We start from the raw sequence: 23,646 nt of genomic DNA, 5'->3' as shown, positions 1-23,646 counted from the left end.
CAATGGGTTGTCTTTTCATTTTATTGATGGTTTCCTTTGCCACCCTTTAACCTAGGTGTCCCTTCTTTATGCTGTCTTAGCTCTAAATATTTATAAATCCGTATTGTAATTCTTGGTTTGCTCAACTGCCTCCTCCTCTATAGTAGAAGTATCTTGAAAGGTGTATGCCTTTTTTATTCTCTGTGTCCCAAAACCTGGCACAATTCCTGGGCATAGATAATTCATAACACATCTTCGTTGGATTAAAAAAATGAATGAACATGAGCGTGGTGATGATACAGACCATTAAGCACATAACCTCTTAAATGTAGTGCATCCCCCTTGCCCACAATGTTTGTTGAGTTTGTTTTCTGTCAGTATATAGAACAGTGCTGTCCAATGGAAATATAATATGAGTCACAAATGTGATCCGTATGTGTGATTGAAAACTTTCAAGTACACACACATTTATTTAACCAAATATGTAAAAATAAATTTCAACATTTTGAAATGAGATATTTTGATTCTCTTTGTTTTGTACTCTCTTTAAAATCTGGTGTGCATTTTACATTTACATCACACCTCAATTTGGACTAGATGCATTTCAAAGGACATTTCAGACATTCCTAATTTTAACAAAGACTTTTTTATTGTGTCTTCATTTAACAAGATGGTAGATTTGAAAAAGAGGTTTGTATATTTTATCATCCTAAGGAATTTGTTATGTCTTTTCTTGCTAATAAAATTTTTATTTATTTAATGAGTGATATCAGTTGAAATTTATCAGATATATTTCCAGCAACTAAGGAGATAATATAATTTTCTTTAAATAGCTTAATATTGTGAATTATATTTGTAGATTTTTTTTCTCTTCCACTAGATTTATTTATTTTATTTTTTTTATATTTGTAGATTTTTAAATGTTAAACAATTTTTCTTACTCCTAAAATAAAGTCTAATTTATTATATCATATTTTTGAAAAACTGGACTCTGCTGTTATTTTATTTGAAATTTTGCATCAATATTCATAAATGAGATTGAGCTATAGACTTTTTTATTTTTATTATTTTTTGCCAGTTTTTATAATTTAGAAAGTGAATTTTATAGCTTTTACTCTTTCTCTAGTTTCTTAAACTGTTAAAACTGTATCAGAGTAAACAGATTCTTCAAAGAGAAAAAAATTCCATTGTGTTTGAGCCAATTATTATTGTCCGGGCCTATACTTCAAGCATATTGCTACTGGGCCTGTCAATGGTCCTTCTCAGCCATATTCATTATATCCTTGATCAGAGCTCTAACACTTTAAAATTTCAATAAGAATGGTTTCACTACTTCCATGCTCTCTTTCTGGTTCTCAGTGTGCTCTTTTATCATAGCAGTCTGCTCTCATTTATTGCTGCTGTATCCCTGAAATTAAACCAAATGGAAAACATAGACTTTTTTTAAAATGACTCTCCAATTTTCTACATTTCCTTTGCTTTCGGTGAGGATGTTTCCTCTGCTTCAGTGAGCTGTAATTGTTTACTTTTTCTTTTGGAACTGCTGATTCTTCTCATGTATGCAGTCTTTATTGCTTAGCTTTGTCAACCTAGGTCTAGATCAGTGGTCAAACTGCGGCTCACGAGTCACATGCGGCTCTTTGGCCCCTTGAGTGTGGCCATGAAGTTTCAATCTTATTGTACGTGCGCAACTGCATGTGATATTTTGTGGAAGAGCCACACTCAAGGGGCCGCAGTTTGCCGACCACTGGTCTAGATTAAGCAGTACCTCTGGACTAATATATGTTCCTTCCGCACTGTGTAGGTTTGAATACGTGGCTCTCTGGGTAGGAATGGACCAATGGGTGGCAAGCATATGAGGGCATGTCTTGTCTTAGGTGTAAGTGGACCAACAAGGGTCTGTCTCCCCCTTTCCTCTCCTCTCTCCACAGTGAGGAGGAGGAGGATTACAAGGTCTACAAGTTTCTCTTTAGATGTAGTGAGTGAGAATCCTATATAATAAAAGCCTAATATGCTAAGTGTCTGGCCAGCCAGTTGGCCATTCAACCAATCAAAGTGTAATATGCTAATGATATGCTAAGGCCGCTCGACCGCTCACTATGACGTGCACTGACCATCAGCGGGGCAGACACTCTGACTGGTAGGTTAGCTTGCTGGGGTCCAGCTGATCAGGATTGAGTGAGATGGGCTGGACATGCCCTGGACCCCTCTCAGGTTCCTCTCAGCCCCGATCATGCACCTGTGGGGTCCCTCAGCCTGGCCTGCACCCTCTCACAATCCAGGATCCCTTGGGGAATGTTGGAGAGTCAGTTGGGCCCAATCCTGCAGGCCAGGCCGGAGGGACCCCACTGGTGCACAAATTCGTGCGCTGGGCCTCTAGTATATAAATAACTTCTCAAGTATGCTAAATGGGGTAGTGTGGCATTCTGAGTCCCTCTGAGATTATGAATCTTTTTGTAAGTTTTACCTTAAATACACTGGGTAATGTTGATGTGGTGCATGTTTTTGCTTTATAGTTTCTATCCCCACACTTATTCTGGTAATAGCTCCTTTTCTTCCTTTGACAATGCCTTTTCTACCCCTCCAATCAAGGGGTTCATACTTTTAAGGATTGGTTCTTATAGAAACTTGCCTATCTTCCTCCCCACATTTATTCACATTAGTGGTCATGTGAGTAAGTCCAATGTAAGTTTTGGCTTAAATAAGTCCATCCATGAGACCTCATCAAATCTGGCCCCATTGATTAGCCCAAAGGATGAACAATAATTCAAGCCAGGTCAAGCAGAGCCCTTCCCAGGAATATTTTTGAATAGATCTGGCATAGGCCAGCTGTGGAAATATAAGTTCAAAGGATTTAATTGACCAGCTCCTGATCACATGGAGAAAAACTAATATGAGGAAAGAAGCTGATGTACTAGAAGAAACAGAGTTCTGAGTACTTGGGTCTGGTATCCAAGTTTCCTGGAGCACCTTGCTTCTTGCTTTCCCTCAGCTGTGCTGTCCTTCATACAACTCTGCAAGCTATCCAAATAAATCCCTATTTTGTCCATGTCAGATCCAGTTGTAGTTCTTCATTTTAACCAAGAGTATTTAGAGTATGCGTGTATATGGACTAGTATGTTGCTCTTTCAACTATTTCATCCCATGGAAATCTAACTCTTCACATGGGATCTTTTATTAATTTCATGGGGTCTGAACAATATTTTCCCTTCTACATTCATTTGAATTGCCTCAGCGGAACAGTAAGAGGGATATTGGATACATTATTTAAACTTTCCTTCTATGTTAATTTTTTTCCTCCTTCCTTTGTGATTCAGTTCTCATTAATTTCTTTCACTTTCTGAAATATGAACTGATTTTCCCCTCAAACATTAAAATTGAGTGAAGAAATTAAACTATATAGTTAGAATATAATAGGATTTTATTCCAAAAACAATGTGGAACAGAGCATCACCACTGTAAAAACGTTATTTCAGAAACAGTTTTCAATGTCTAGTGACTTTAGTAATTCAGTTTATGGTCTTGAACTAGTTGCAGGCAGTGTGTGAGCACTTGGTGTGATCTGGGTACACACTCATCATCCTGGATTAAACTCCTGGACAGTTTGGAAACTTTGGTGCAAGTTAATAATTTACCCAATATTTTCCACAGATCTTTTGGCTTCTGTTAGACTTTCAAAAAATATTCCATTAATTATAGCATAGGAAATATAGTCAATAATATTGTAACAACCATGTATGGTGCCAGGTGGGTACTGGAAATATCAGGAACACTGCAATGTATATGAATGTCTAACCTGAAGCTCATACAAAATAATATTGACTGTAAACTGTCAATTTGTCAAATTGAAAAAATTAATTAAAATATACTAAATGAGAATAAATGCATCTTTAAAAATATTCCACTATATTAGCAGCTATATATTCTCCTTTGCACTTGTTGTTAAGCAAAAACTATATTGGGACTGATGAAGTTTGGGGCACAATCAAAAAATACCTTGTTCCTGAGCTAGCCTTCCCCCCACCCGCCAAAAATTAAAAACTATGAGAAGGCATTGGCTGGTGTCACTTGGTTGGAGCATCATCCTATACACCCAAAAGTGGCAGGTTCGATTCTGGGTGGAGAAGTGTGCAGATATTTTTACAGTTGGTGATAGTGCCTTCTCAATAAAGTTACACAACGTTTATCCAATCATGGGACTAGCCTTAACACCTTTAACTGCACATCCCTTTCTTGGTCCTTCTCTGACAATCTAGACACTTTAATTTTCTTATAAATACCCACTGATTAAAAGAATCTTTGAACTCTCTTTCTGTTCCTAGCTAGTTGCTTCGCTGCAAGTCTGAAACAAAACTTATGTGTGCCCTATTAAATCTATTTGAAAGGTTTGCTCTAACACACTGTAAAAAACTTCATGGGGTGAGGGAAGGTAGGCAGCCAGGGCTTCCCTGGCTCTCTCACCCCTTACATCTCTGACAGGCCTACTATCCCAGCATCTCAGTGCTTGCACTTACTTCCAGATTTTATATAAACCATTTTTCTTATTTAGAACTCTTGATCTTATCGAGAACGGCCACTCTAAGCCCATTCCAATTTTATCTGAACTCTAAATTCATCTCTGTAAGAGAAACATCCCTAACTAATCTCATTTGATTCAAATCTTCTACTTAGCAGCATCTCAGAACTCTCCAACATGTTACATTTCCAGATATGTCACCTGGTCTTTCACTGAGTTGTTCTCTGTGCATGTCATATAACTCTAACTTGGCTGCAAACTTCTTTGATGTCTCCAGCAGCCCTTTGGTGGTTTATTACAAAGCTAATATGGAGGGTTTATTATGCTCCAGACACAATGCTAAGTAATTTACTGGCGAGGTATTTAGGACTCTGCTTAGCGCATAGTAAGCCAGTACTAAAGGTTTGTTATTAATACTATTTATAGCCCTATGAAGTCAGTATTATTATCTTCTTTTCCCAGATAAGGAAACTGTGAGGCACAAAGTGTTATATAACTAGTACAAAGTCATAGAGTTCATTAAGTGGCAGAGACAGAACTTGATCCCATTCTGTTTGGCATTATTATCTATTCATGTTCTTAATCAGTACAACATTTTTGGTTAAATACACACACACACACACACACACACACACACACACACCAGTCTTTTTTTTTTCCAATAATACTCTTGCAGTTTTCAAATAGTATAAGTTGTACGCAAGACAGGATTTTGCTCAGAAATTTTTCCCTCTTTTAAAATTCAACTGCCTCGTAGCTATAAGGAAAAAGGCACAAGTATTTGTATCTCTCTGGAGAATTTCATTTTAATATTTAGAGGCCATTGGTATACAGTATGTGTCCTTAGAGAGAAGAATGAGGTTTTTTTTAACTTCTAAGTTGCTAAGGAACTGAGTTTTTGCTTTTTAACTGTTAATGTGCTATTCCAGTCAGCTTCTTTAGTTATATTTTCTCTAGTAGATCCAACCACCGATACCTCACATTTGCGCTGGTGGAAAGAACAAGGCTATGTCAAGGGCTGAGCAATATTGAGAGTTCATGGTACATTTGTAACATAAATGATTAATCGTACGAGAGGCCCACTGCTGATCATGTAGTGCACCTTGCTTCTTCATGCTATTTCAGTTGGTGCTCACCATTGCTCTGTGACGTAATGGCTTTTCTCCTAAGCATGTTGCTGGATTGTTGAGGGAGAAATGCCTCCTGCTGATGTCGTCTCCTAGGGCTCTATAGAGGCCTTTCCCTTCCTTCCCATCTCCCCTCCTCTCTTCCTGTCCCTCCCGCATGCCACCTACCCTCTTCTTCCACAGCGGCCGGCCAGGGCCAGAGCCTGCTTGAAGGGACCGGGGTCTGGGGCCCTCTGAAAAGGCTCCCGGGGTCACTGCGGACCAGCCAGGTGACAGATTCTCAATCCAAGCAGCCCTTCCCACGTAGGCAGCACCAGGGCACCCAGATCCCATCCCATCCCAGCTGAGAAACCCGGGGATCCATCCATCCTGCGGCCAGAACCCAACGCAATCGCCTCCCTCTGGATTTCCACCGGGAGGACTAATGGGCTTGAAGGCGCTTACAGATGCAGGTGGAGCGGCGTGAAAACGGTGTCTTTTAGAAGAAAGTTGCTTTGCTCTCAGGACTGCAGTTGGCAGCAGCAGCCACACCACCTAGGACAGCCTGGCGGCTCGCGTGCGCGCCGGGCCGAGGGGCTTGCGGGCAGCGGGACTCGAACGCGGAGCTGACAGGCGCCCCGAGGGGTCCGGTCTGTGGCCGCCCGCGCGTCCAGGTGGCGGCGACAAGAAGCGACGTGCACAGCTGTCTTTCGTCGGGCTAAAGCCTCCCCTCTCTGCCTGCCGCCCTCCGTCCCGCCTCCCGCCCCAGAAATTATCTCAAGCGTTGCCAGTTTGATTCCAGAGCCCCGCTCGGGTAGGGTTCTTTTGTTTCTTTGTGTTAATGACAGTTCCCAGCATTGGCATGCCAGGCTTGGTTAATTTCCTGGATCTCTTGAAGGCAGCTGGGGTGAAATTTCTTCTGCATCATCCTTTTTGGGGATAATTGTTTATGACGTCAGCCTGATTGATTTTTTTTTTTTTTGAGAGAGAGAGAGAGAGAGAGAGAGAGAGAGAGAGAGAGAGAGAGAGAGAGAGAGGAGTCACAGATGTATGGGGAGGCCACGGACACTGACATTCCTTCAGGGCAAAAGGAGAAGAGAATAGGAGCTTAAAAGTGTGCGGCTAAGACTCCAAGCTGCACGGAATTAAGTTTATTGTTATTTTTTTCAATCCCCTCCGCAGCAAGCTGCTTAAGGTGCTCCTTCCATGCCGGCGTCCCCTGTTACGGTGGCGGCGTCTGAGAATTAATCTCGGGTACCCGGCAGGTTTCCGAAGACGGAGAGGAGGGGCGGGGGAAGTGCGTCACCAGGTGGGGAAGGGGCTGTGCGCTCGGCGACCAGCGGCAGGGGCCGGGGGTGGTGGAGAATGGGGACGGGAAATAGGTTCTGTGTGCTCTCCGCGGGTATTGTGTCAGGAGATGCGGGCTGGCTACCATGTGACGCGGTCCAGAGCTGAAGGGATTGGCCGAGGCAGCGCAGGCGGTGCAGCTCGTCGGCTGGCTGTTCCTCTCCCTTTCTCTCGCAGCATCTTCCCGGGAGCCTTAGGTGAAGCAGCACCAGCTGCATCCATGGCCTATCTTTGGGGTTAACACTTGTCTTTGGCTTCAGCAGCCACGGGTACAGCCGATCGCCTGGCAGCAGCGGCAGCGGTGTCGGGAGGATTTCGCTGGGACCTGGAATCGTATCCTCCAGTATTTTTTCAGACTCCTTGGAAATTAAGGAATGCAATTCTGCCACCATGATGGAAGGTAGGATGCTTTCTGCTGTGTTTGACAGGCTTCCGGCAAGGTGATGGGCAGAACAGCGTGGAAGGTGTGCAACCTGCGTTTGTGGCTGGTCTAGAACCTCGTTGCCAGGATTTGCAAGCAGAAGTGCTGCAGTTTGCTTGCAGTGGACCAGGGCTCAGACTCGTGGAATCAAACCACAGGGCTTAGCTTTAGCTCAGAACCTACAGAGCTCCCAGCTCTTTTAAAAGAGAAAAACCTAAAGTGCTTGCAGGGAGCTGAGATAGACCTACTAAAGAGCTTGCAGAGCAAATAAGTTGGGAGAGAAGATAAGGTTGTCTGCTCTGGGTTCCTGGGACGACACTGATTAAACATTTACAATGGAAACTTGTTTCCTGAAATTGACATTAGACAGGAGAGGTCATTGACAGAGTTATCCGTGCTGTAATTTTTACCGAACTGTTTAAAAAATTTAAATTTTTGTAGGATATGTTTATCTCTGCAATTTGTATTTGACTGTCGGGGTGACAGATGCAGCAAATTTGGTCCGTAAGATAGAGTTTTATGGGGATGTTATAGCAACGGAATGAGCAATATGAGGAAAATGTCCAGGCCTCTTGGCTCCGGATTCAGGGTCTTATCAGGTTTTGTGTGTGTGTGGTTTTTAAAAATTTGTGCTTCCTAAATCGTTTCCTAGCCAAGCATCAAACGATTACTTACTGATTACCTTTTACATTTAATATTAAGTGTAAGGAGGAACTTTTCCTGAGATGTTGTTTAAACTATATTTTATTCTACTAAATTACCCTTGCAAGCCTAAAATAGTGACAGCTGAGAATGCCTCAAAAAAGCAGCAAGCTGATTAAAGAAGAAACAGGCAGCCTGACCCTGGCTTTGATTTTTTGTCTTCATACTACAGGATGGTGCAAAACTCCTGGCCTTTCCTAAGATGACAGGCAGAAATTTGTCCCCAGCCTGGATTTCACGATGCAGAATCCAGTGCATAATGGGTTTCAAATCAGCCATGAAAATGGCAGAGAGGCCACCTCTTAAACTAAGGTCTGTCCTAAAGATTTGAAACATTCTCTGGAAATTTACCAAAATGGAATGAGGAGAATGGTTTCAAAACAACAGCAGTGTAGCCTGTACATATTTGGCAGAAAATAATTCTTTTGCTCTCTCTATCATGTCAAACATTATTAATGTGATCTGGGTGAGTGAAGAATTTTATAGTCATGGCCCATAGATTTTAGAAAATAGCCTTAAAAAAGAGATTGGATATCATTTTTATATGGAGCCTTGTCTTGTTTGCAAAGGGCTCTCAAGCAGTTCTTTAAATATAGGCCTAAATAAACGGAGATTACCAATGCTCTAAGATTAAATCATTTTCATTAATTAAAAATGGATTTAATCTTTGAACAACAACACAAGACAAACAGAAAGAGTATTACTGGTGTACTTTTCAATTAAAAGCTCATGTAGATTGCCCTTTTCAGAAAAAAAAAAAAATCCTGTCTATAGAGATACTATAGTTCTTTGCTAAATTTTAGGTAGCATTTCTTAAAATTAAATCTGCACATATTCTGATTCAATTTAATCTTTCACCAGGGAGTGAAACATCTTTCATTTTACTTCTTGCCTTGCAAACTATGGAGTTAAAGTGTCTTCTTTGAAGGAAGTAACATTTATTGGTGTTCATTAATGATTCTTCCAGTAAAATTGTCTATTGTGCCACCCCAGAATGCCAGTTCAAAGCCCCGTGAGAAGCTTATTTGAGCTGCCTAAACTGAAATGAGAATTGTAACAAAGACTTGTGTTGTAGCTGAGTCAAATCTATTGCTCTGGGTTTGCCAACTTTACCTAATGAAGGACATTATCTTAGCACCTTTACGACTTATAGGTGACCCCCTGGATAGCGCTAGTTACCTTCTGTCAGATTTTTGTAAAAGAAATTTGGAAGGGTGTTACCATTGACTTAAAAGTGTAAATGAAACTAGTAACTTTTTTATTATCTACACATAGTTCCTACTTAAATTCTTTTCAAGACTTAACATCCTAATGGTTCAGGGACCTTAGAAAGGCACGTGGGAATCTTCACTAGAAATCAATTTACCTATCAATGACCTTCCACATAGTCCCCAGTCTTTGGGGCAGTATATATACATAGATGTTTCTGATATTCTATCCCAGAATTTCACTTCTGAATTGCTCTTATTCTAAAGGCATGGGATAACAGTTATTATTTATATTAACCTCATCCCTAGTGGGATGAGAGTGTGTCACCAAACATCCAGATAATTAAAATGATTCTCTTCTCAACTAGCACCTCTCTCTCTCTCTCTCTCTCTCTCTCTCTCTCTCTCTCTCTCTCCTCTCTCTCTCTCTCAGTCATCTACATATATGCACTTTTCTAGAAAGGGAGAAAACTTACATTTGCACTTGTGTGTATATATAGCTCTATATTCAGTAAAGTGTTTGGTCTGCTGCTCAGGAAAAGCATGGCCATGGCAACTTTTCAAAGCTACTTCTCTACTCTGTGTAAAACAAGAGCAAACAAATATTCATCTGAATGGCTCATAGTCTAGTCAAGTGTACTTGTTTTGATGGAACAGGATATAGGTTCCATTCATTCAATGCTTATTAGAAATTCTTGTCATAGATGAAAAACAGTGCTACCTCCTCAGTGATTCTAATATCATAGAAGGCAGTAAAATAATTCTGCAGGGACCTCCAGCAGGTTACCAGTAGTTTGTGGCTCCAAATATTTCTATTAAACAGTATTTTTAAGGGACTTGATTTGATGATTCCTGCACTCTTTATTTTTTAGCAATGGTTGGTATTGAGTTATGTCTTCCCTAAGAATGCCACATGATGTGGAACCTTATGTAGTATGAATGTGAAGGGAAAGAAGATGAGCAAAGGGGATTATTTGCTAAATGATGTATGTGTTGTCTAAGCGTACAACAGTCTATGTGATTAGGAAAACTGTTCAAGGGTTTTATTGATTTTTATGTTTTACTATTAAAATTGGAAAATGGCATTTTAGCTGTCTCTTCTAAGGTAAGTGAAAAAAACTAAGTCGGGGTTTCTTAGGACATCTGTAAGACAGTCTGGGAAGTTTTCTCTTGTCTGTGCAGAACTGCACTGAAGGCGCTTGTGTTCTTAGTTCCATACTCAGACTCTTAGGTATTATACTGGAAAGGTATGTTTTTTGGTGCCAATGATTTCATCTTATATAACACATTTTTAAATTAACAAGCATATTTTAAAGGTTTAATTATAATATGCAAGGTGATTTAATAAATTTTGTTGTATTTACTATTCACAATAACCTGCATATAAGTATATTCTATATATAGTACTTTTGCAGTATTGCAGTATTTTTTAAATTGCAAAAATAAAAAATAATACATTGAGGCAGAAATATGATGGAACTTGAACCCAAGTGCATTAAACAACAGTGCTCATATTTTGGAACCATCATAATATTTTAAATAGGAACCTTTTCTTTTTACTTTGCATCAGGTGCTCTTGGTCATGTTAACCTAATTGAAAACTGGACTTAGTAGCTTCTTTGGTGGCATATTCTGTCTCTGTCTTTTAAATATGAGTACTGACACAAGGTCTCAATTCCTTGTTAAGACCTATTATCTCCAAAATCATCCTTTAAAAAATTTTGAATACCTCTAGACTGACTGACCTTCTGTGGTTGCAATGAACCTTGTAACAGTAAAGGCTTTTTTTTTCTCCCTACCTAGAAATGGAGTTTTACTTATTTGGAAAATTCTTTGACGTGATCATAAATGAACAATGCATTCTGAAGTTGGAATTGTTCATTTTCTAGTTAGCTGAGAAGTTTTAAAAGAAATGCTTCTGCCCAGCCTTCGTGGCTGACTGGTTGAGCATCGACCTATGCACCTGCAGGTCATGGTTTGATTCCCAGTCAGGGCATATGCCCGGGTTGTGGGCTCGATCCCCAATGAAGGGCATGCAGGAGACAGCAGATTAATGATTCTCTCTCATCATTGATGTTTCTGTCTTTCTCTCCCTCTCCCTTCCCTCTGAAATAAATAAAAAAAATTTTAAAAATGCTTCTAACTTTCCTACTGATTCCCTTCCTAGAAATAGTGAAGTTATTCTGGAAAATCTTAAAGTATGCATACGAGATTCTAATATCTGTTCTATCATTTATGTAATTCCTCTTCTTCTTCAAGGTTCTGTGTCAGAAAGAGCCTCCTTATATGTATGTTTCTATCCAATTTCAGGGGTCAACTCTAAATCTCTCAAAAGAACATGCAGTCTTTTAAAAAAATTAACTTAAATAAACCATTCTAGAAGATTCTGGAAAATTCTTCCTGTTGAATTTGGCACATACACTATCCATGTTTTAAATAAACAAGTTGCAGGAAGTCACCAACTCATAGTTTTCATATTCCTTAAAGTTTGTTTATGAATTGCTCTCTTGAAACAAGTTTTCCCATAGGAATAGTAATATAAATGATAGATTCTCACACTTGTCCATTGAAGACTATTAAACCCATTATCTAGTTGAAATGCTAAATGTTTTGCTATGAAGTATGTAAAGAATAGTACAGTTACTATAGTAATTATAGTAACACAATGGCATTAAATTGTTCTCAATTTTGAATGTTGCTCTTTGAGGGAAAGAAAACTTAATTAAAGGACTCTGAGAAGATAAAGAGAAAATTTGAAGGGGATTTTTAGGTATATTTTCAGAAGTTTTAGAGACTCGTGACACTGAATTTTTCAATTACATTCCATTTTACTACAATACTTGTGTTTTACATTTTCTCAATTTCAATTTTATCATATCCACTGCTATTAAATTGTGATTATTTTCATTATGTAAACTCACCAGTGGAATTAAGAAAGGTAAAGAGAATTTACTGAGATGACTGTAAAGTAGTTGGAAGGGAGAAGAGAGGTGAAGGCATTATAATGAGTTTGGGTTCATGTCTGAAAAAGTACCTGAGGATAAATGAACTGAGTGAGGAAGTGGTCACAGATAGAAGGGAGTTGGGGAGTATGTAAGGGCATGATCCCCTTGAGGAGAAAGTGGGGTGTGGACAGAGGTATTGGGTCTGTTTTGTATGCTGACTGCCAGATATTTCTATGGGCATAGAATGGCTTGCTTGCCATTGGATAGCTATTGGGGAAGGGGGGTTAGACTAGAGAAGGCTGAGTCTCCATCTTGGAAAAAGTATGCCATTTAACTGGATCGATAGTATTTAAATTCCCTATATCTTATCATTTTGTATAAAAAACTTCTATATCTTCTCATTTCTCTTTAAAACCATAGCATACAAGAGCCTGCACATTCTGGCCTGCTGTGCCTTTTTGAGCCTGTTGAATGTCTCACTTACATTGAATGTCCGACAGCCTGTCTACCTGTCTCAGAGTGTTTAGAACAAATACTTTCCTGCCTCCGGGCTTTTGCTCTGCCTAGAACATGCTTTTGGCAACTCATGGAGTAACTGATTCTCTTGTGGTTCTAGCAAAACTGTCACCTCCTCAGGAGGCCTTCTCTATTATTTTTGTCCTAAACTCCCAAGCACACGCCCTGGGCCCTGAATCCATTTCACTCCCTTCTCTCTCCTCAGAGCTGAATTTGTGATACATGGTTATTTAATGGTGTACAGGCTGAATCTCTTACTCAGAAGGAAGCTCCATGAGGGCAGGAATCTGGTCTATCATAGTCACTTCTGTATCCTTAGCTCTTGACACACAATGGACACTTAGCATGTTTATTTACTGAATAAGTGAATAAATCAGATGTAAATGACTCCGATGACTTTAAACTATATACTGTATGGTATTATGGTGGGCATTATGGTGGATGTAAAAAAATAAATGCTCATATTTATATTTTCACTGGAGGAACTATAAACCTGAAATAATTAGGAAAAGATATTGTAGAGCAGAGTGCTAAATTGTGAGACAGGTAATACATTTTGGGAAGCAAAAGTAAAGAAACAGTCCATTTGAAAATATGTGCTTGAGCTTGATTTATTTTGGTGATTAGCTCCAAGGAAATAGAAAGAGACAAGATATAGCACAACTATTCAAAGAAATTTCCAGAAATTCCAGAGACAGTTGTGTCAATATCCTGTACTTTTTTTTTTTTCCTTTCTCCCTCTGCTCTCCTTGTATTTCTTTCTCCGCTTTTCTCATTCTTCCTTCCCACCTTTCCCTCTCTAGGGTATCTTTTCTTTTTTCTGGTTTTGACCAAATCTGAAAGTGGTGGCTTATAGAGCTAGAGAGTGTGATTTGGAATTTGGGAAAGTATTTTTAAATAAATAAATGAGGATAATGTTGTATGATGTATTTGTCCATACAATGACAATGTGGTGGTATACGAGCTTGTTTAGATTCCAAATTATTCCTAATTGGAGAAATTGTTGATCTTAGAAACCCCCAATATGTTTACTGAACTTGTGCAGTTTGGATTTTTTTTTTTTTTTGTAGGAAGAGCATGGATCCAGAAGTCAGACTGGAGTATAAGCGATGTGACTTCTTGGCTGTGTGCCTTGAGAAGGTTACTTTACCTTCCTGGGGTTCAGTTTCCTTGCAAATAAAATAAGAGAATTGATCTGTCATACCTCTAAAACTCCCAGCTCTGACAGTCTCTGGTATTTGCTGAATAATTGGGATTCCTCATATCTACTCCCTCCGAGGTTTGAATCTTAGTGATTTACTCCTCTTCCTCCCACCACAAAATAACTTGTCCCTGACGCAAAAATAATTCAAATGTATTTCCACCTCCCTACTATTAGTTTAATCTTTCTCTTGCATGGATGCCACAAGGTAGTTTTGCATCTTTGCTATATTGGGAGACAATAGCAGATTTCTGCAACTCTCCTCTACAGCTGCTAGCACAGAACTATTTATGTGTTCATCAAAAACCATCTATTGAATGGGTACTAGGTGTTAGGCACAGTTCTAGGTGTTAGAGGCTCATTAATGAACAAAATAAATTAAAAGTCCTGCCTATATTGAGCTTCCTATTTGGTGCAGAAGAGAGATGATAAAAATAAAGTAAAATGCAAAGTACATTATATGGGGGTAAGGACTTTGGACAAGAGTGGAAGGAGTGGAGTAGATGGGGATGCAGTTGAAAATAGGGTGGTGATGGAAGACTTGCTGAAAAGACATTTGAACAAAGACTTGAGGGAGCGGAGGGAATGAAGAACCATGTTGCAGAAAGAGTCTGAAGAGGCAGGGAAAAGAGCAAATGCAAAGACTCAGAATGTGGGTGGAACAGCAAGGAAGCCAGGCGTCTGGAGCAAAGGACAGGGGAATGTTCAAGAGAGATGCAGAGAGGTAATATTCAAATAGACTCCCTGAGTCCCTTTCAGGGGAAGGACAGCCAGTTTCCAGTCAGCATGAGCCTGTGTTATCCTTGTATCAAGAAACAGGTGGGCATTCAGAAGTATGGCATTCTGATACTGGTTCTGTCTTATGATGGTGCCTCTTGGCACTCATTCTGACCACATGTTTTAGTAAATGAATTAATATCATGCTCCTGCCTTAGCTTCTGTTTCCAAGCCCAACTTCAGAGCTGAGAGTTTAGCTACAACTCTAGGCTTAAGCATTTCCACATAAGAGATATAGCCCCATGACAAGGATGACTTCAGAATCAGAATTCCAGATAAACTCACAATTATTTTGACTACATACCAAAGAACTTAATTTTTATTTCAGGTTCATAACAACTTCTATTATGCATTAAGACTAGTATTTTAGGATTTTTAAAAGACCATGCAGACTGACTTATGTTGCATATCTTTAACAAACAGTATAATATGGAAAATAGTATGTGACATTATACACACTTCGAATTTTCCAAAATACGTCATTCATTCAACAGGCACATCTGCAGCTTTCCCCTTAGTCTCAGGTGCTGTTTTAGGCACTGTGAATATGTCAGCAAAAAAATGGCAGCTGTGTTCTCCATCCTCAGAAGCTTTGAGTCTAGTATATGTTACACATACTCATGTACGGTATTTTATTCTCACTTCATCTCTGTGGGAGGAAGAATAGGCATTACCATCCGTATTTCAAATAGCAGGCATCTAGGGCCTGAGGATGTTCAGTGGCTTGTTCAGGATGACCACCTTACCAAGTGGCAGGAGCAGCATGTATTAGACCAGCGGTTCTCAACCTGTGGGTCGCAACCCCTTTGGGGGTCGAACGACCCTTTCACAGGGGTCATCTAAGACCATCGGAAAACACATATATAACTACATATTGTTTTTGTGATTAATCACTATGCTTTAATTATGTTCAATTTGTAACAATGAAAATACATCCTGCATATCAGATATTTACATTACAATTCATAACAGTAGCAACATTACAGTTATGAAGTAGCAACGAAAATAATTTTATGGTTGAGGGTCACCACAACATGAACTATATTAAAGGGTTGCGGCATTAGGAAGGTTGAGAACCACTGTATTAGACAAACTTCCCTCTTAGTCAAGTGCTCTTCATTTGCACACTGGTGTAACTTGAAAATCCTGCTCATATTGGTCCGTGTTTCTGGTTGACAAGCAAACAGCAGATAATCTAAATTTGACAGGGTATTTCAGAAGCCTTCTTCAGAACAGGCTAATTATCAGGTCGTGATGCTTTAGACCAGCCGTTAGCCCAAAGAAAGCTAACACAGAAGTGTTTTATTCCAGGGGGCTCCTTCCAGTGACAATCCCCAGTTTCCAAGAATCTTACGATGAGGAGGGACATGTGATATCACTAGGCCAGTGCACTCTAAACCTTCACAGCTTACATTCTACAAAGCGTTTTATCAGAAAGCCTGGCTCCCATTATGAACAAAAGCCCTTTCTCCCTGAGAAGGACAGCTAGGTGTTCACTCACATTCCGTGAAAGCTTTGGCTGTTATCATGGGAACATGACGGTGTGGGATACCACCGAAGATTAACCAATCTAGTCCAACCTCATTTTGCAGTTGAGGAAACCAAAGTACCCAAGGATTTTTGTTCTCTCTGTAAGAGAACAAGTCAAGTTTATTTTACTAGTGATTCAAAAAAATGTGAATAGACAAAGACTTAGAACCTGTGGTATCTTTCACATTCAAAGGTGCTGAGGCTGGTTGGGTGACTGCCCAAAGATGTACAAATGAATGTGTCCCCAGGGTCATTGCTCTGCTGATTACACATACAATGTGGCCATTTATAGCTCTCCTGTGCTTCCATGGCTCAAGGGTCTGCTGTCGGTGAGTCAGTGCTGTGTGAAGGGAAGGACCAGGACCTGAAGGGGCTGTACCGCCTGGCTAGCTATATGACCTTGAGTGCATTCTAGAACTGCTTTGGCCTCAGCTTCCCCATTTGCACGGTAGGAATAATACTGGCTCCAGTCAGATGAGACACTAAATATTGAAATATCTGTAAAAGTGTGGCACAAATGCCAGTTATTTTCTCAGGTGGCTCTCTCTCAGCTTAGTTGCTGCATGTGGGTTTCTTAGCATTCAGGGACTACAGATTATTGCTTGCTATTTTGCTTTTCAAGTACATTGTTGCTGCATCTCTTCTGCAGCTAGGCCTTACAGATATCCTTCTTTTCACCATACTGTTAATTTCTAGCATATTCTATCATTTCTCTAGTCTCAGTGTGCAGGTGCTATACTACCCCTTTCTTGACCATGGAAGGCATCACTAATCAATCACAGCCATCTTTCTCTCTGGCCTCAGCATCGTCTCAGTTTCACATTCCAGGCTACCTCTGCCAGTTTGCTTTTTCTACCACAGGCAGTTTCCTCAACTTGAAAACACGGTGAATAAAATTGGAATATAGGTGGTCTAGCTGTGTACCAGCCTTTATAAATCCCTTTAATGAATCACTGAAAAATGCTGTGAAAATACTGTGAAAAATTGCCCACAGTACTGGTTATGATAGTAATGCAAGAAGATAGTCTGTAAGCCCTGTAGCAGGTAAGACCCTACTCCTGAGCTATTGATTTTAACCACCAAGTATCTCTTAGCCCCTTGTGCTCCCAATTCAAAGAAGTGTGTCTACCAGACAGCCAAACCAGGTTATATTTGTATTTATTTCTGATTCCTCAATCCATCCTGCCTCACATCAGTAGGTCTTCTTGATTCTGTTCTCTCCCTTTCCTACCCCACTACCAGACCTGGTCAGACTTCACTGTTTCCACCTTCCCAGCCCATCCTCCTCACAGCCATCAAGGAGATCACTTTTGTCATTTACCTTTGATTGTTCCCCACCCTTTTAAGATGAAGTCTGAATGCCTCAGTGTGCTGTGCAACACTTTCATATGCAGGCCAGATAGGAGTTCCTTGCCCTTCTCTTTCCCTTGCGTATGGTAACAGTCTGTTCTGATCATTCAAGGTCAAACAAAAGTATCTCTCTTCAACAAATGCGTCTCACATTCCCCCAGGTTGAGAATGAGGTGCTCATTTAGTTTTTAATTCTCAACCTCCAAAGGGTATGGAGCAGAATGTTCAAGAGCACTAGCTTTGGAATCAGGCTGACCTAGGTTAAAACCATCACTGTGACCTTGAAAAGCTAGTGAACTTTTTCTCCTCTTCAAAATGGGAGTGATAAAAAGTCTTTTTTTAATGGATAATCATGTAAGGTTGGAAGGATTAATCAGAAAGTGTAGCATTCAGAGTTCTGCAGAGATAAAAGAGAGAGAGAGAGAGAGAGAGAGAGAGGTGTGACTTGTTTATAAGGACTGGCATGGCAAGTCCAAAATCCATAGAGCAGCCTGGCAGGCTGGCAACCTGCAAACTTAGATAGGGGTTGATTCTATAGTCTTGAGGCAAAGTGTTACGCTCTCAATAGATCATTATTTTCTGTTCATTCCTCTTCCAAGGCCAGGGACTCTGCGAGAGTAGAGATCATGTCTTACTTATTTTTGTATTCTCAACGTGTGGCTTGTGTAACTGCTCAATAAATGTCCAGTGATTAAATAAACCTGTTGAGGGATCACAGACTTTTTTTTCGGGGGTGGGGGGTGGGGGAGGCAGATAGTCAAGCCACCAAGCATATATCATGAGAATTAAATTAGTTAATATATGCCAAACATTTAGAAGAGTATTTGGTCCAAAGTAAAGCTTATTAAATGGTACTTTGTTGGGCACATCGAAGGCTCCAGCAGAGTTCCTGGATGCCAGGTAGTACCTAGGATTGCGCTCGCCCCAAAGTACCCATCTGTTGTGCAGGATCGCACTGGCTGAGAGCCATACTCTTTTTCCAGGTGCAGGCAGTTAATCTAGTATCACACACATTATGTCTGACTCCTCCCATTTTAAGAAAAACCAGATTTCATTGTATAGAAAATGTGGAAAATAGGAAGATACAAAAAAGATAATGAAATCACTAATAATCTCATTATTATAAAATAATCAACCACTGCTACAATTTGTTGAGTGTAGGACATGGGCTTTGGGGATAATTACCTGAAGCCCTTAAAGACTGAGCAATATCATCAGTAAAGTGGGTGAAATAACACCTACCACATAAGATTGTGGGGAAATGAAATAAGATAATGTATGGATGCACTCAGCACTACCTGACATTTTATGTAAGCGCTCAGTGAATGCTAGCTCTTAATATAGCTTTATGGTCAAAATATATATCTCTGTCAAAGAACCCAATTTTATCATCACATAATATGCACACATGTATACATATACAGGGTGTCCCAAAAATATGTATACACACTTTAACAGCTGATAGCTCAGTTTTAAGAATGAAAAATCTTACCTAATAATAGACAAACATGTAAATTGACTGTACCTTCGCTATGCTAACCAGCCAATCAGGAGATTATGCAAATTAACCCAACAAAGATGGCGGTTAATTTGCATACGTAGGCTCCAATCGGCGGAGCGAAGCTGGGTGGCTCTGGGGCAGGAGCACCGAAGCCGGATGGCCCCATGGCCAGCGGAGCGAAGCCTGATGGCTCCAGGGCCAGCTCTGGCCAGAGCGAAGGCCTGGGTCCCGGGTGCTGGAGGCAAACCAGTGCCAGCAGCCAAGGGAAGTGAAGGCCTATTGCACGAATCTCTTTGTGCAACAGGCCTCTGGTATTTTAATAAACACTGTCTTTATAAATATTCAAAGTGTGTATATACATTTTTGGGACACCCTATATGTGTGTATACACAGATACATAAGACATTTTACCTTATATTAGATTGTAACCATTATCCTAGGAAGCATATATATTTGTTAAAAGCATGGGATTAGGAGGCAAACTTCCTAAATTTAAGTCATCATCTCTCTATCCTTGTCAATGTGTGAATTTAGGTAAGTTATATAACCCCTCTATGGCTCAGTTTCTTCTTCTGTATGAGATGATCTCAATCTAAAATTATAAAGATTAAATGAGTTTATTATAGGGATTAAGTGAGTTTAATATGTTATACATATAGTTATTATTTTATTAAAATATGTAATATATATATATATAACATATACAATATACATAAAGAGAAATATTTGGTACAGAGTAAATGCTCAATCAAGAAATGTTAGCTATCATTACCATTGTCATGAAACAGTCTCCAAAAGCATTGATTTTACTGGTTGTATAGTACTTCATTCCATGATAATTTTACAATTCTCTTATTAGACATTTAGACTGCTAGCTGGAGATTTACACTTATACTGAGCCAGAATGGCTCATATTAATGAGTCACATGGTATGGTAGAAATCCTTGATTCCCATGTAATAAGATAGCTTGGTGAGGTGGTGAGAGTTCTATATTGGGTTCTAGTCCTGGCACTGTCCCAGCCAGCTGAGTGACTTTGGGCAAGCTATTTGCAAAGTAGTAGAAAGAGAAATTGATTTTAATTCAAAATATTCTAACATCTTCTGGCACCATTCCTTATTAGCTATGATAATAAGGCCAAGAATTTGCCAGGTGAGTAGGAATTGATTTTTTTTATGACCTCTTTGAAGGTCCTGGCTGTGTATGTTGGGCAAGTCACCATGTCTTTGTTTTTCCATCTGTAGAATGGTAAATGATGAGCTTTCCGGCCTTTCTCATTTGGTTGTAAATATCAAAGCACAAAATATATGAGAAAGTATTTTGAAAGCTATGACTCTTTAAGTAAATGTAGTATCGGGGCTATTATTATATTTAGTATCTTAGAAACTATATTTTCAAGTAAAGGTTAGGTTAGATAATTTTGTAGTTGCTAACAAGTTTTAAGATTTTGTGCTCTAGTACTAGGGCTTCAGGACGTATCCCCACTACAGTTAGCCCCTCTTTCCATTCCTTCCACCTTTCATGCATGCCACTGTTTTTCTTCATTTCATATACAAGGAGAGAAAAAACACCTTTCTTAATTTGATGAATTATTTATTTGGATGGGGAATTCTATATATAATTTTGTTAAACTGGGTAGCAATATTGTTTCAATAATGAATATGGAGTGGGACAATTTAAAGGGTGAAATATATCTGGCCTAATTATAAAACCAAATATAGTGCTTCATATAATTTTGGCAAGCTCTAATTCACTCAATCTAATTACCAGATCAAATTATTTAATCTGAATTTCTTCTCTTGATTTTTTTTTTTTTTTTTGCTATTGTCTATCTTTGTGACAATATACTTCAAGTCGGCACATTTGAAGAATAGAGTTTGTTGCTCTTTTGATAATTTTTACTAAAACAGAGGAAATTTATAGTGGCAATGGAATGCTGTGAGTTAGTCCCTGTTCTAGATATGGAATACAAGTTTGCAAAACACACGGAGGCCTTGCCTTCATGGAGTTTGCATTCTATTAAGAGGAGAAAAAACTAACAAACCAAATGAATAAACTGATAGTTTCAGATGGTGGTAAAATCAATGAAAAACAACACAAAATAAAAACCATGTGGAAGAGGAAGGGGAGTGGTTGTGAAAGGCACTTGAGGTCATAAGGGAAGGCACTTAAACTGAGATTTCTTCATAGTGAGACTTGTAAAGGTCTGGGAACATATTTCAGGAGTGAAAAATAGAGGGGCAAAAGGATCTGGAACTAGTAATCTCAAGGAACAGAAGGAAAGCCAGTGAGGCTACAGACCAATGAAGGAGGGGGAAGGCGACAGGAGAGAAGGAAGGCAACAATTGGGTCAGGTAGGGCCTTGTGAGCAATAGAGATGAGTCTGGAATGTATTCGGAAGCAATGGAAACCATTGGATGGGGTTCAAAGAGAAAATCATGCTTCCATATGATCTTCAATTACTTTGGATGTTGGATGGACATGGACTTGTGTAGCTATAGTTGTCATTCTGTTCGTGTGTGTGTGTGTGTGTCTGTGTTGAGAGAAAGTTGTCTTGAATCTGTGTTCAAGTATAAATGCTCTGATTTTAAATTTTATGTTTATTTTCTGTAAAGCTAAGAGAGGTTGAAAAGGATTGTGGTGCCCTTCCCAAAGCCACTCGGCACCATCACTGCTGAGGTCTGAGAGCTCAAAGTAAAGGTTTATTTTACTTCAGCTATTGAACAGATTTTTCTTCTAACCCAAATGGTCCCGGCATTAGATTTCTTCCAAGGCATGTTGACAGGTGAAAAAAAAATGAAAATGTTAGAAATCCAAGTATATTATGCATTTTATGTACTTGTTTTTAAGTGGCTTTGAAGCACTTCAATTCTTTGATAGTCATTTTGATACTGAATCCATTTATTAGGTTGGCTCTCATCACTGAGGCTCTTTCTCTCTAGTCCTCATCAGAAAGATAAAAGCACTTAAGAGATCTTGCTGTTGACAGAGGTTGACCTCTCTATGTTCCATTTTTCTCCCCAAATGTTTCCATTAAACCCTTGTGTTATGCCTGAATTTCATTGACAGAGATCCCTACTGTCTCCTTCAACAAGATTTACCTGTGTAGTCCTCCAACTCCGTAGCTATTCTCTTCCTACCTGCAGGTGCTGAAACTGTGCTCTAAAATGTATTTGTAAACCAGAGGAAAATATATGAAGCTTTCTGGAGGTGGGACTTGTTCCTATTCCAGTCTTCTTTATACTAAGGGCTCTGTTTTTTTCTTCTAATTGCTTTTTTGATATAGAAGGTAAGTGCACAGGCTTGAAAGTCAAAACAAACCTAGATTCAGGTCCTGCCTCTGCAACTTACTGGCTATGTGCCTTTGGGCAGGCCTGAGCTTCAGGGTTTTATGTTTGTTTGTTTGTTTGTTTGTTTCTTTTTTTCTTAGCTTTTTAAACTATCACAAGTTCACAAATTATCAGCAAGTATTTATTGAGGCTGCAAACATTGTACCAGGTACTCAGTTTATATGATGAGCAAACATCATGAGCACAGGCCTTGTGGAGCCTGCAGTAAAATGACAAAGACATTAAATTAATACAGATAACTAAATGACTATAAGTGAACAAAGTGCTGTGAAGGAAACACTGAATGAGATTCTCAAAGACCTTTTTTAAAATATGGGACCTATGCCCTAACCCGTTTGGCTCAGTGGATAGAGCGTCGGCCTGCAGACTCAAGGGTCCCAGGTTTGATTCCGGTCAAGGGCATGTACCTTGGTTGCGGGCACATCTCCAGTAGGGGGTGTGCAGGAGGCAGCTGATCGACGTTTCTCTCTCATCGATGTTTCTAACTCTCTATCCCTCTCCCTTCTGCCCCGACCCGCGGGACAACAACGGGGGAACGAAGAGACACCCTAGGAGAATGAGACAAACAAGGGACACGAAAGAATGGAGGCAAGACAATGTTCTGATCAAACCTCAAATTTTATTCATACAGTGGCAGGATATATACTGTTTTAGGGACAGGGGGTGGGTAAAGGGGTCTATGGGCAGTAACCTATTACTAGAGATTTATTAGGCTTCTGATGGCTGTGCTTATCAGTGGAGATGTGTGATTTAGCAGGCTCCGGATGGCTGTGTGCTTATCAGTGGAGATGTGTGATTTAGCGGCTGTGTGAGGGTAATTTATCTTTTAACTGCTGGCCAAATTGCAAGACACAGGTGGTTTCTGGTAATTAGGAGTTTCTGGAGGAACCAGAAACTTATAGTTCTTAAGATGGCTTTGTCTAAGCCAATATCTTTAATGGCTCCCAACAATTCCTCCCTTTTTCTTTATTAAGGGTGGGCTTTAACCGACTGGGGGAGTAGGGACCTGGTTCCTCCCGTGGGATGGTGGGATCCCACCGCCAGTGGCTCTTGGTATCTTTTGGGGAGGAGAGGCAGAGCCGATAGTTATGTATGGATACCAACCTCTTTGCAAACCAGGTGTGCTCACAGGGAAATCCAGAGGAGGTCGAAAAAATTTTTTGTGACCTTCCCTTGCAGTGCTTTGCCGTGCACCCAG

The 23,646-nt window shown here is 39.8% G+C and overlaps 1 protein-coding gene across 1 annotated transcript in view; it reads left to right on the top strand.

The window, feature by feature from the left end:
* Positions 1-6,964: 6,964 nt before the first annotated feature.
* Positions 6,965-23,646, top strand: part of SGIP1 (SH3GL interacting endocytic adaptor 1) — a 214,341-nt gene continuing 197,659 nt past the window's right edge. The window contains exon 1 of the mRNA XM_059689264.1: positions 6,965-7,348. Within this exon, the coding sequence (XP_059545247.1) occupies positions 7,339-7,348 (10 nt within the window). The 5' untranslated portion in view covers positions 6,965-7,338. The remainder of the gene's footprint in view (positions 7,349-23,646) is intronic.

Source organism: Myotis daubentonii, chromosome 3 (assembly GCF_963259705.1).
Source record: "Myotis daubentonii chromosome 3, mMyoDau2.1, whole genome shotgun sequence".
NCBI classification, from domain to species: domain Eukaryota; kingdom Metazoa; phylum Chordata; class Mammalia; order Chiroptera; family Vespertilionidae; genus Myotis; species Myotis daubentonii.
This window is presented reverse-complemented; position numbering and strand designations above follow the sequence as displayed.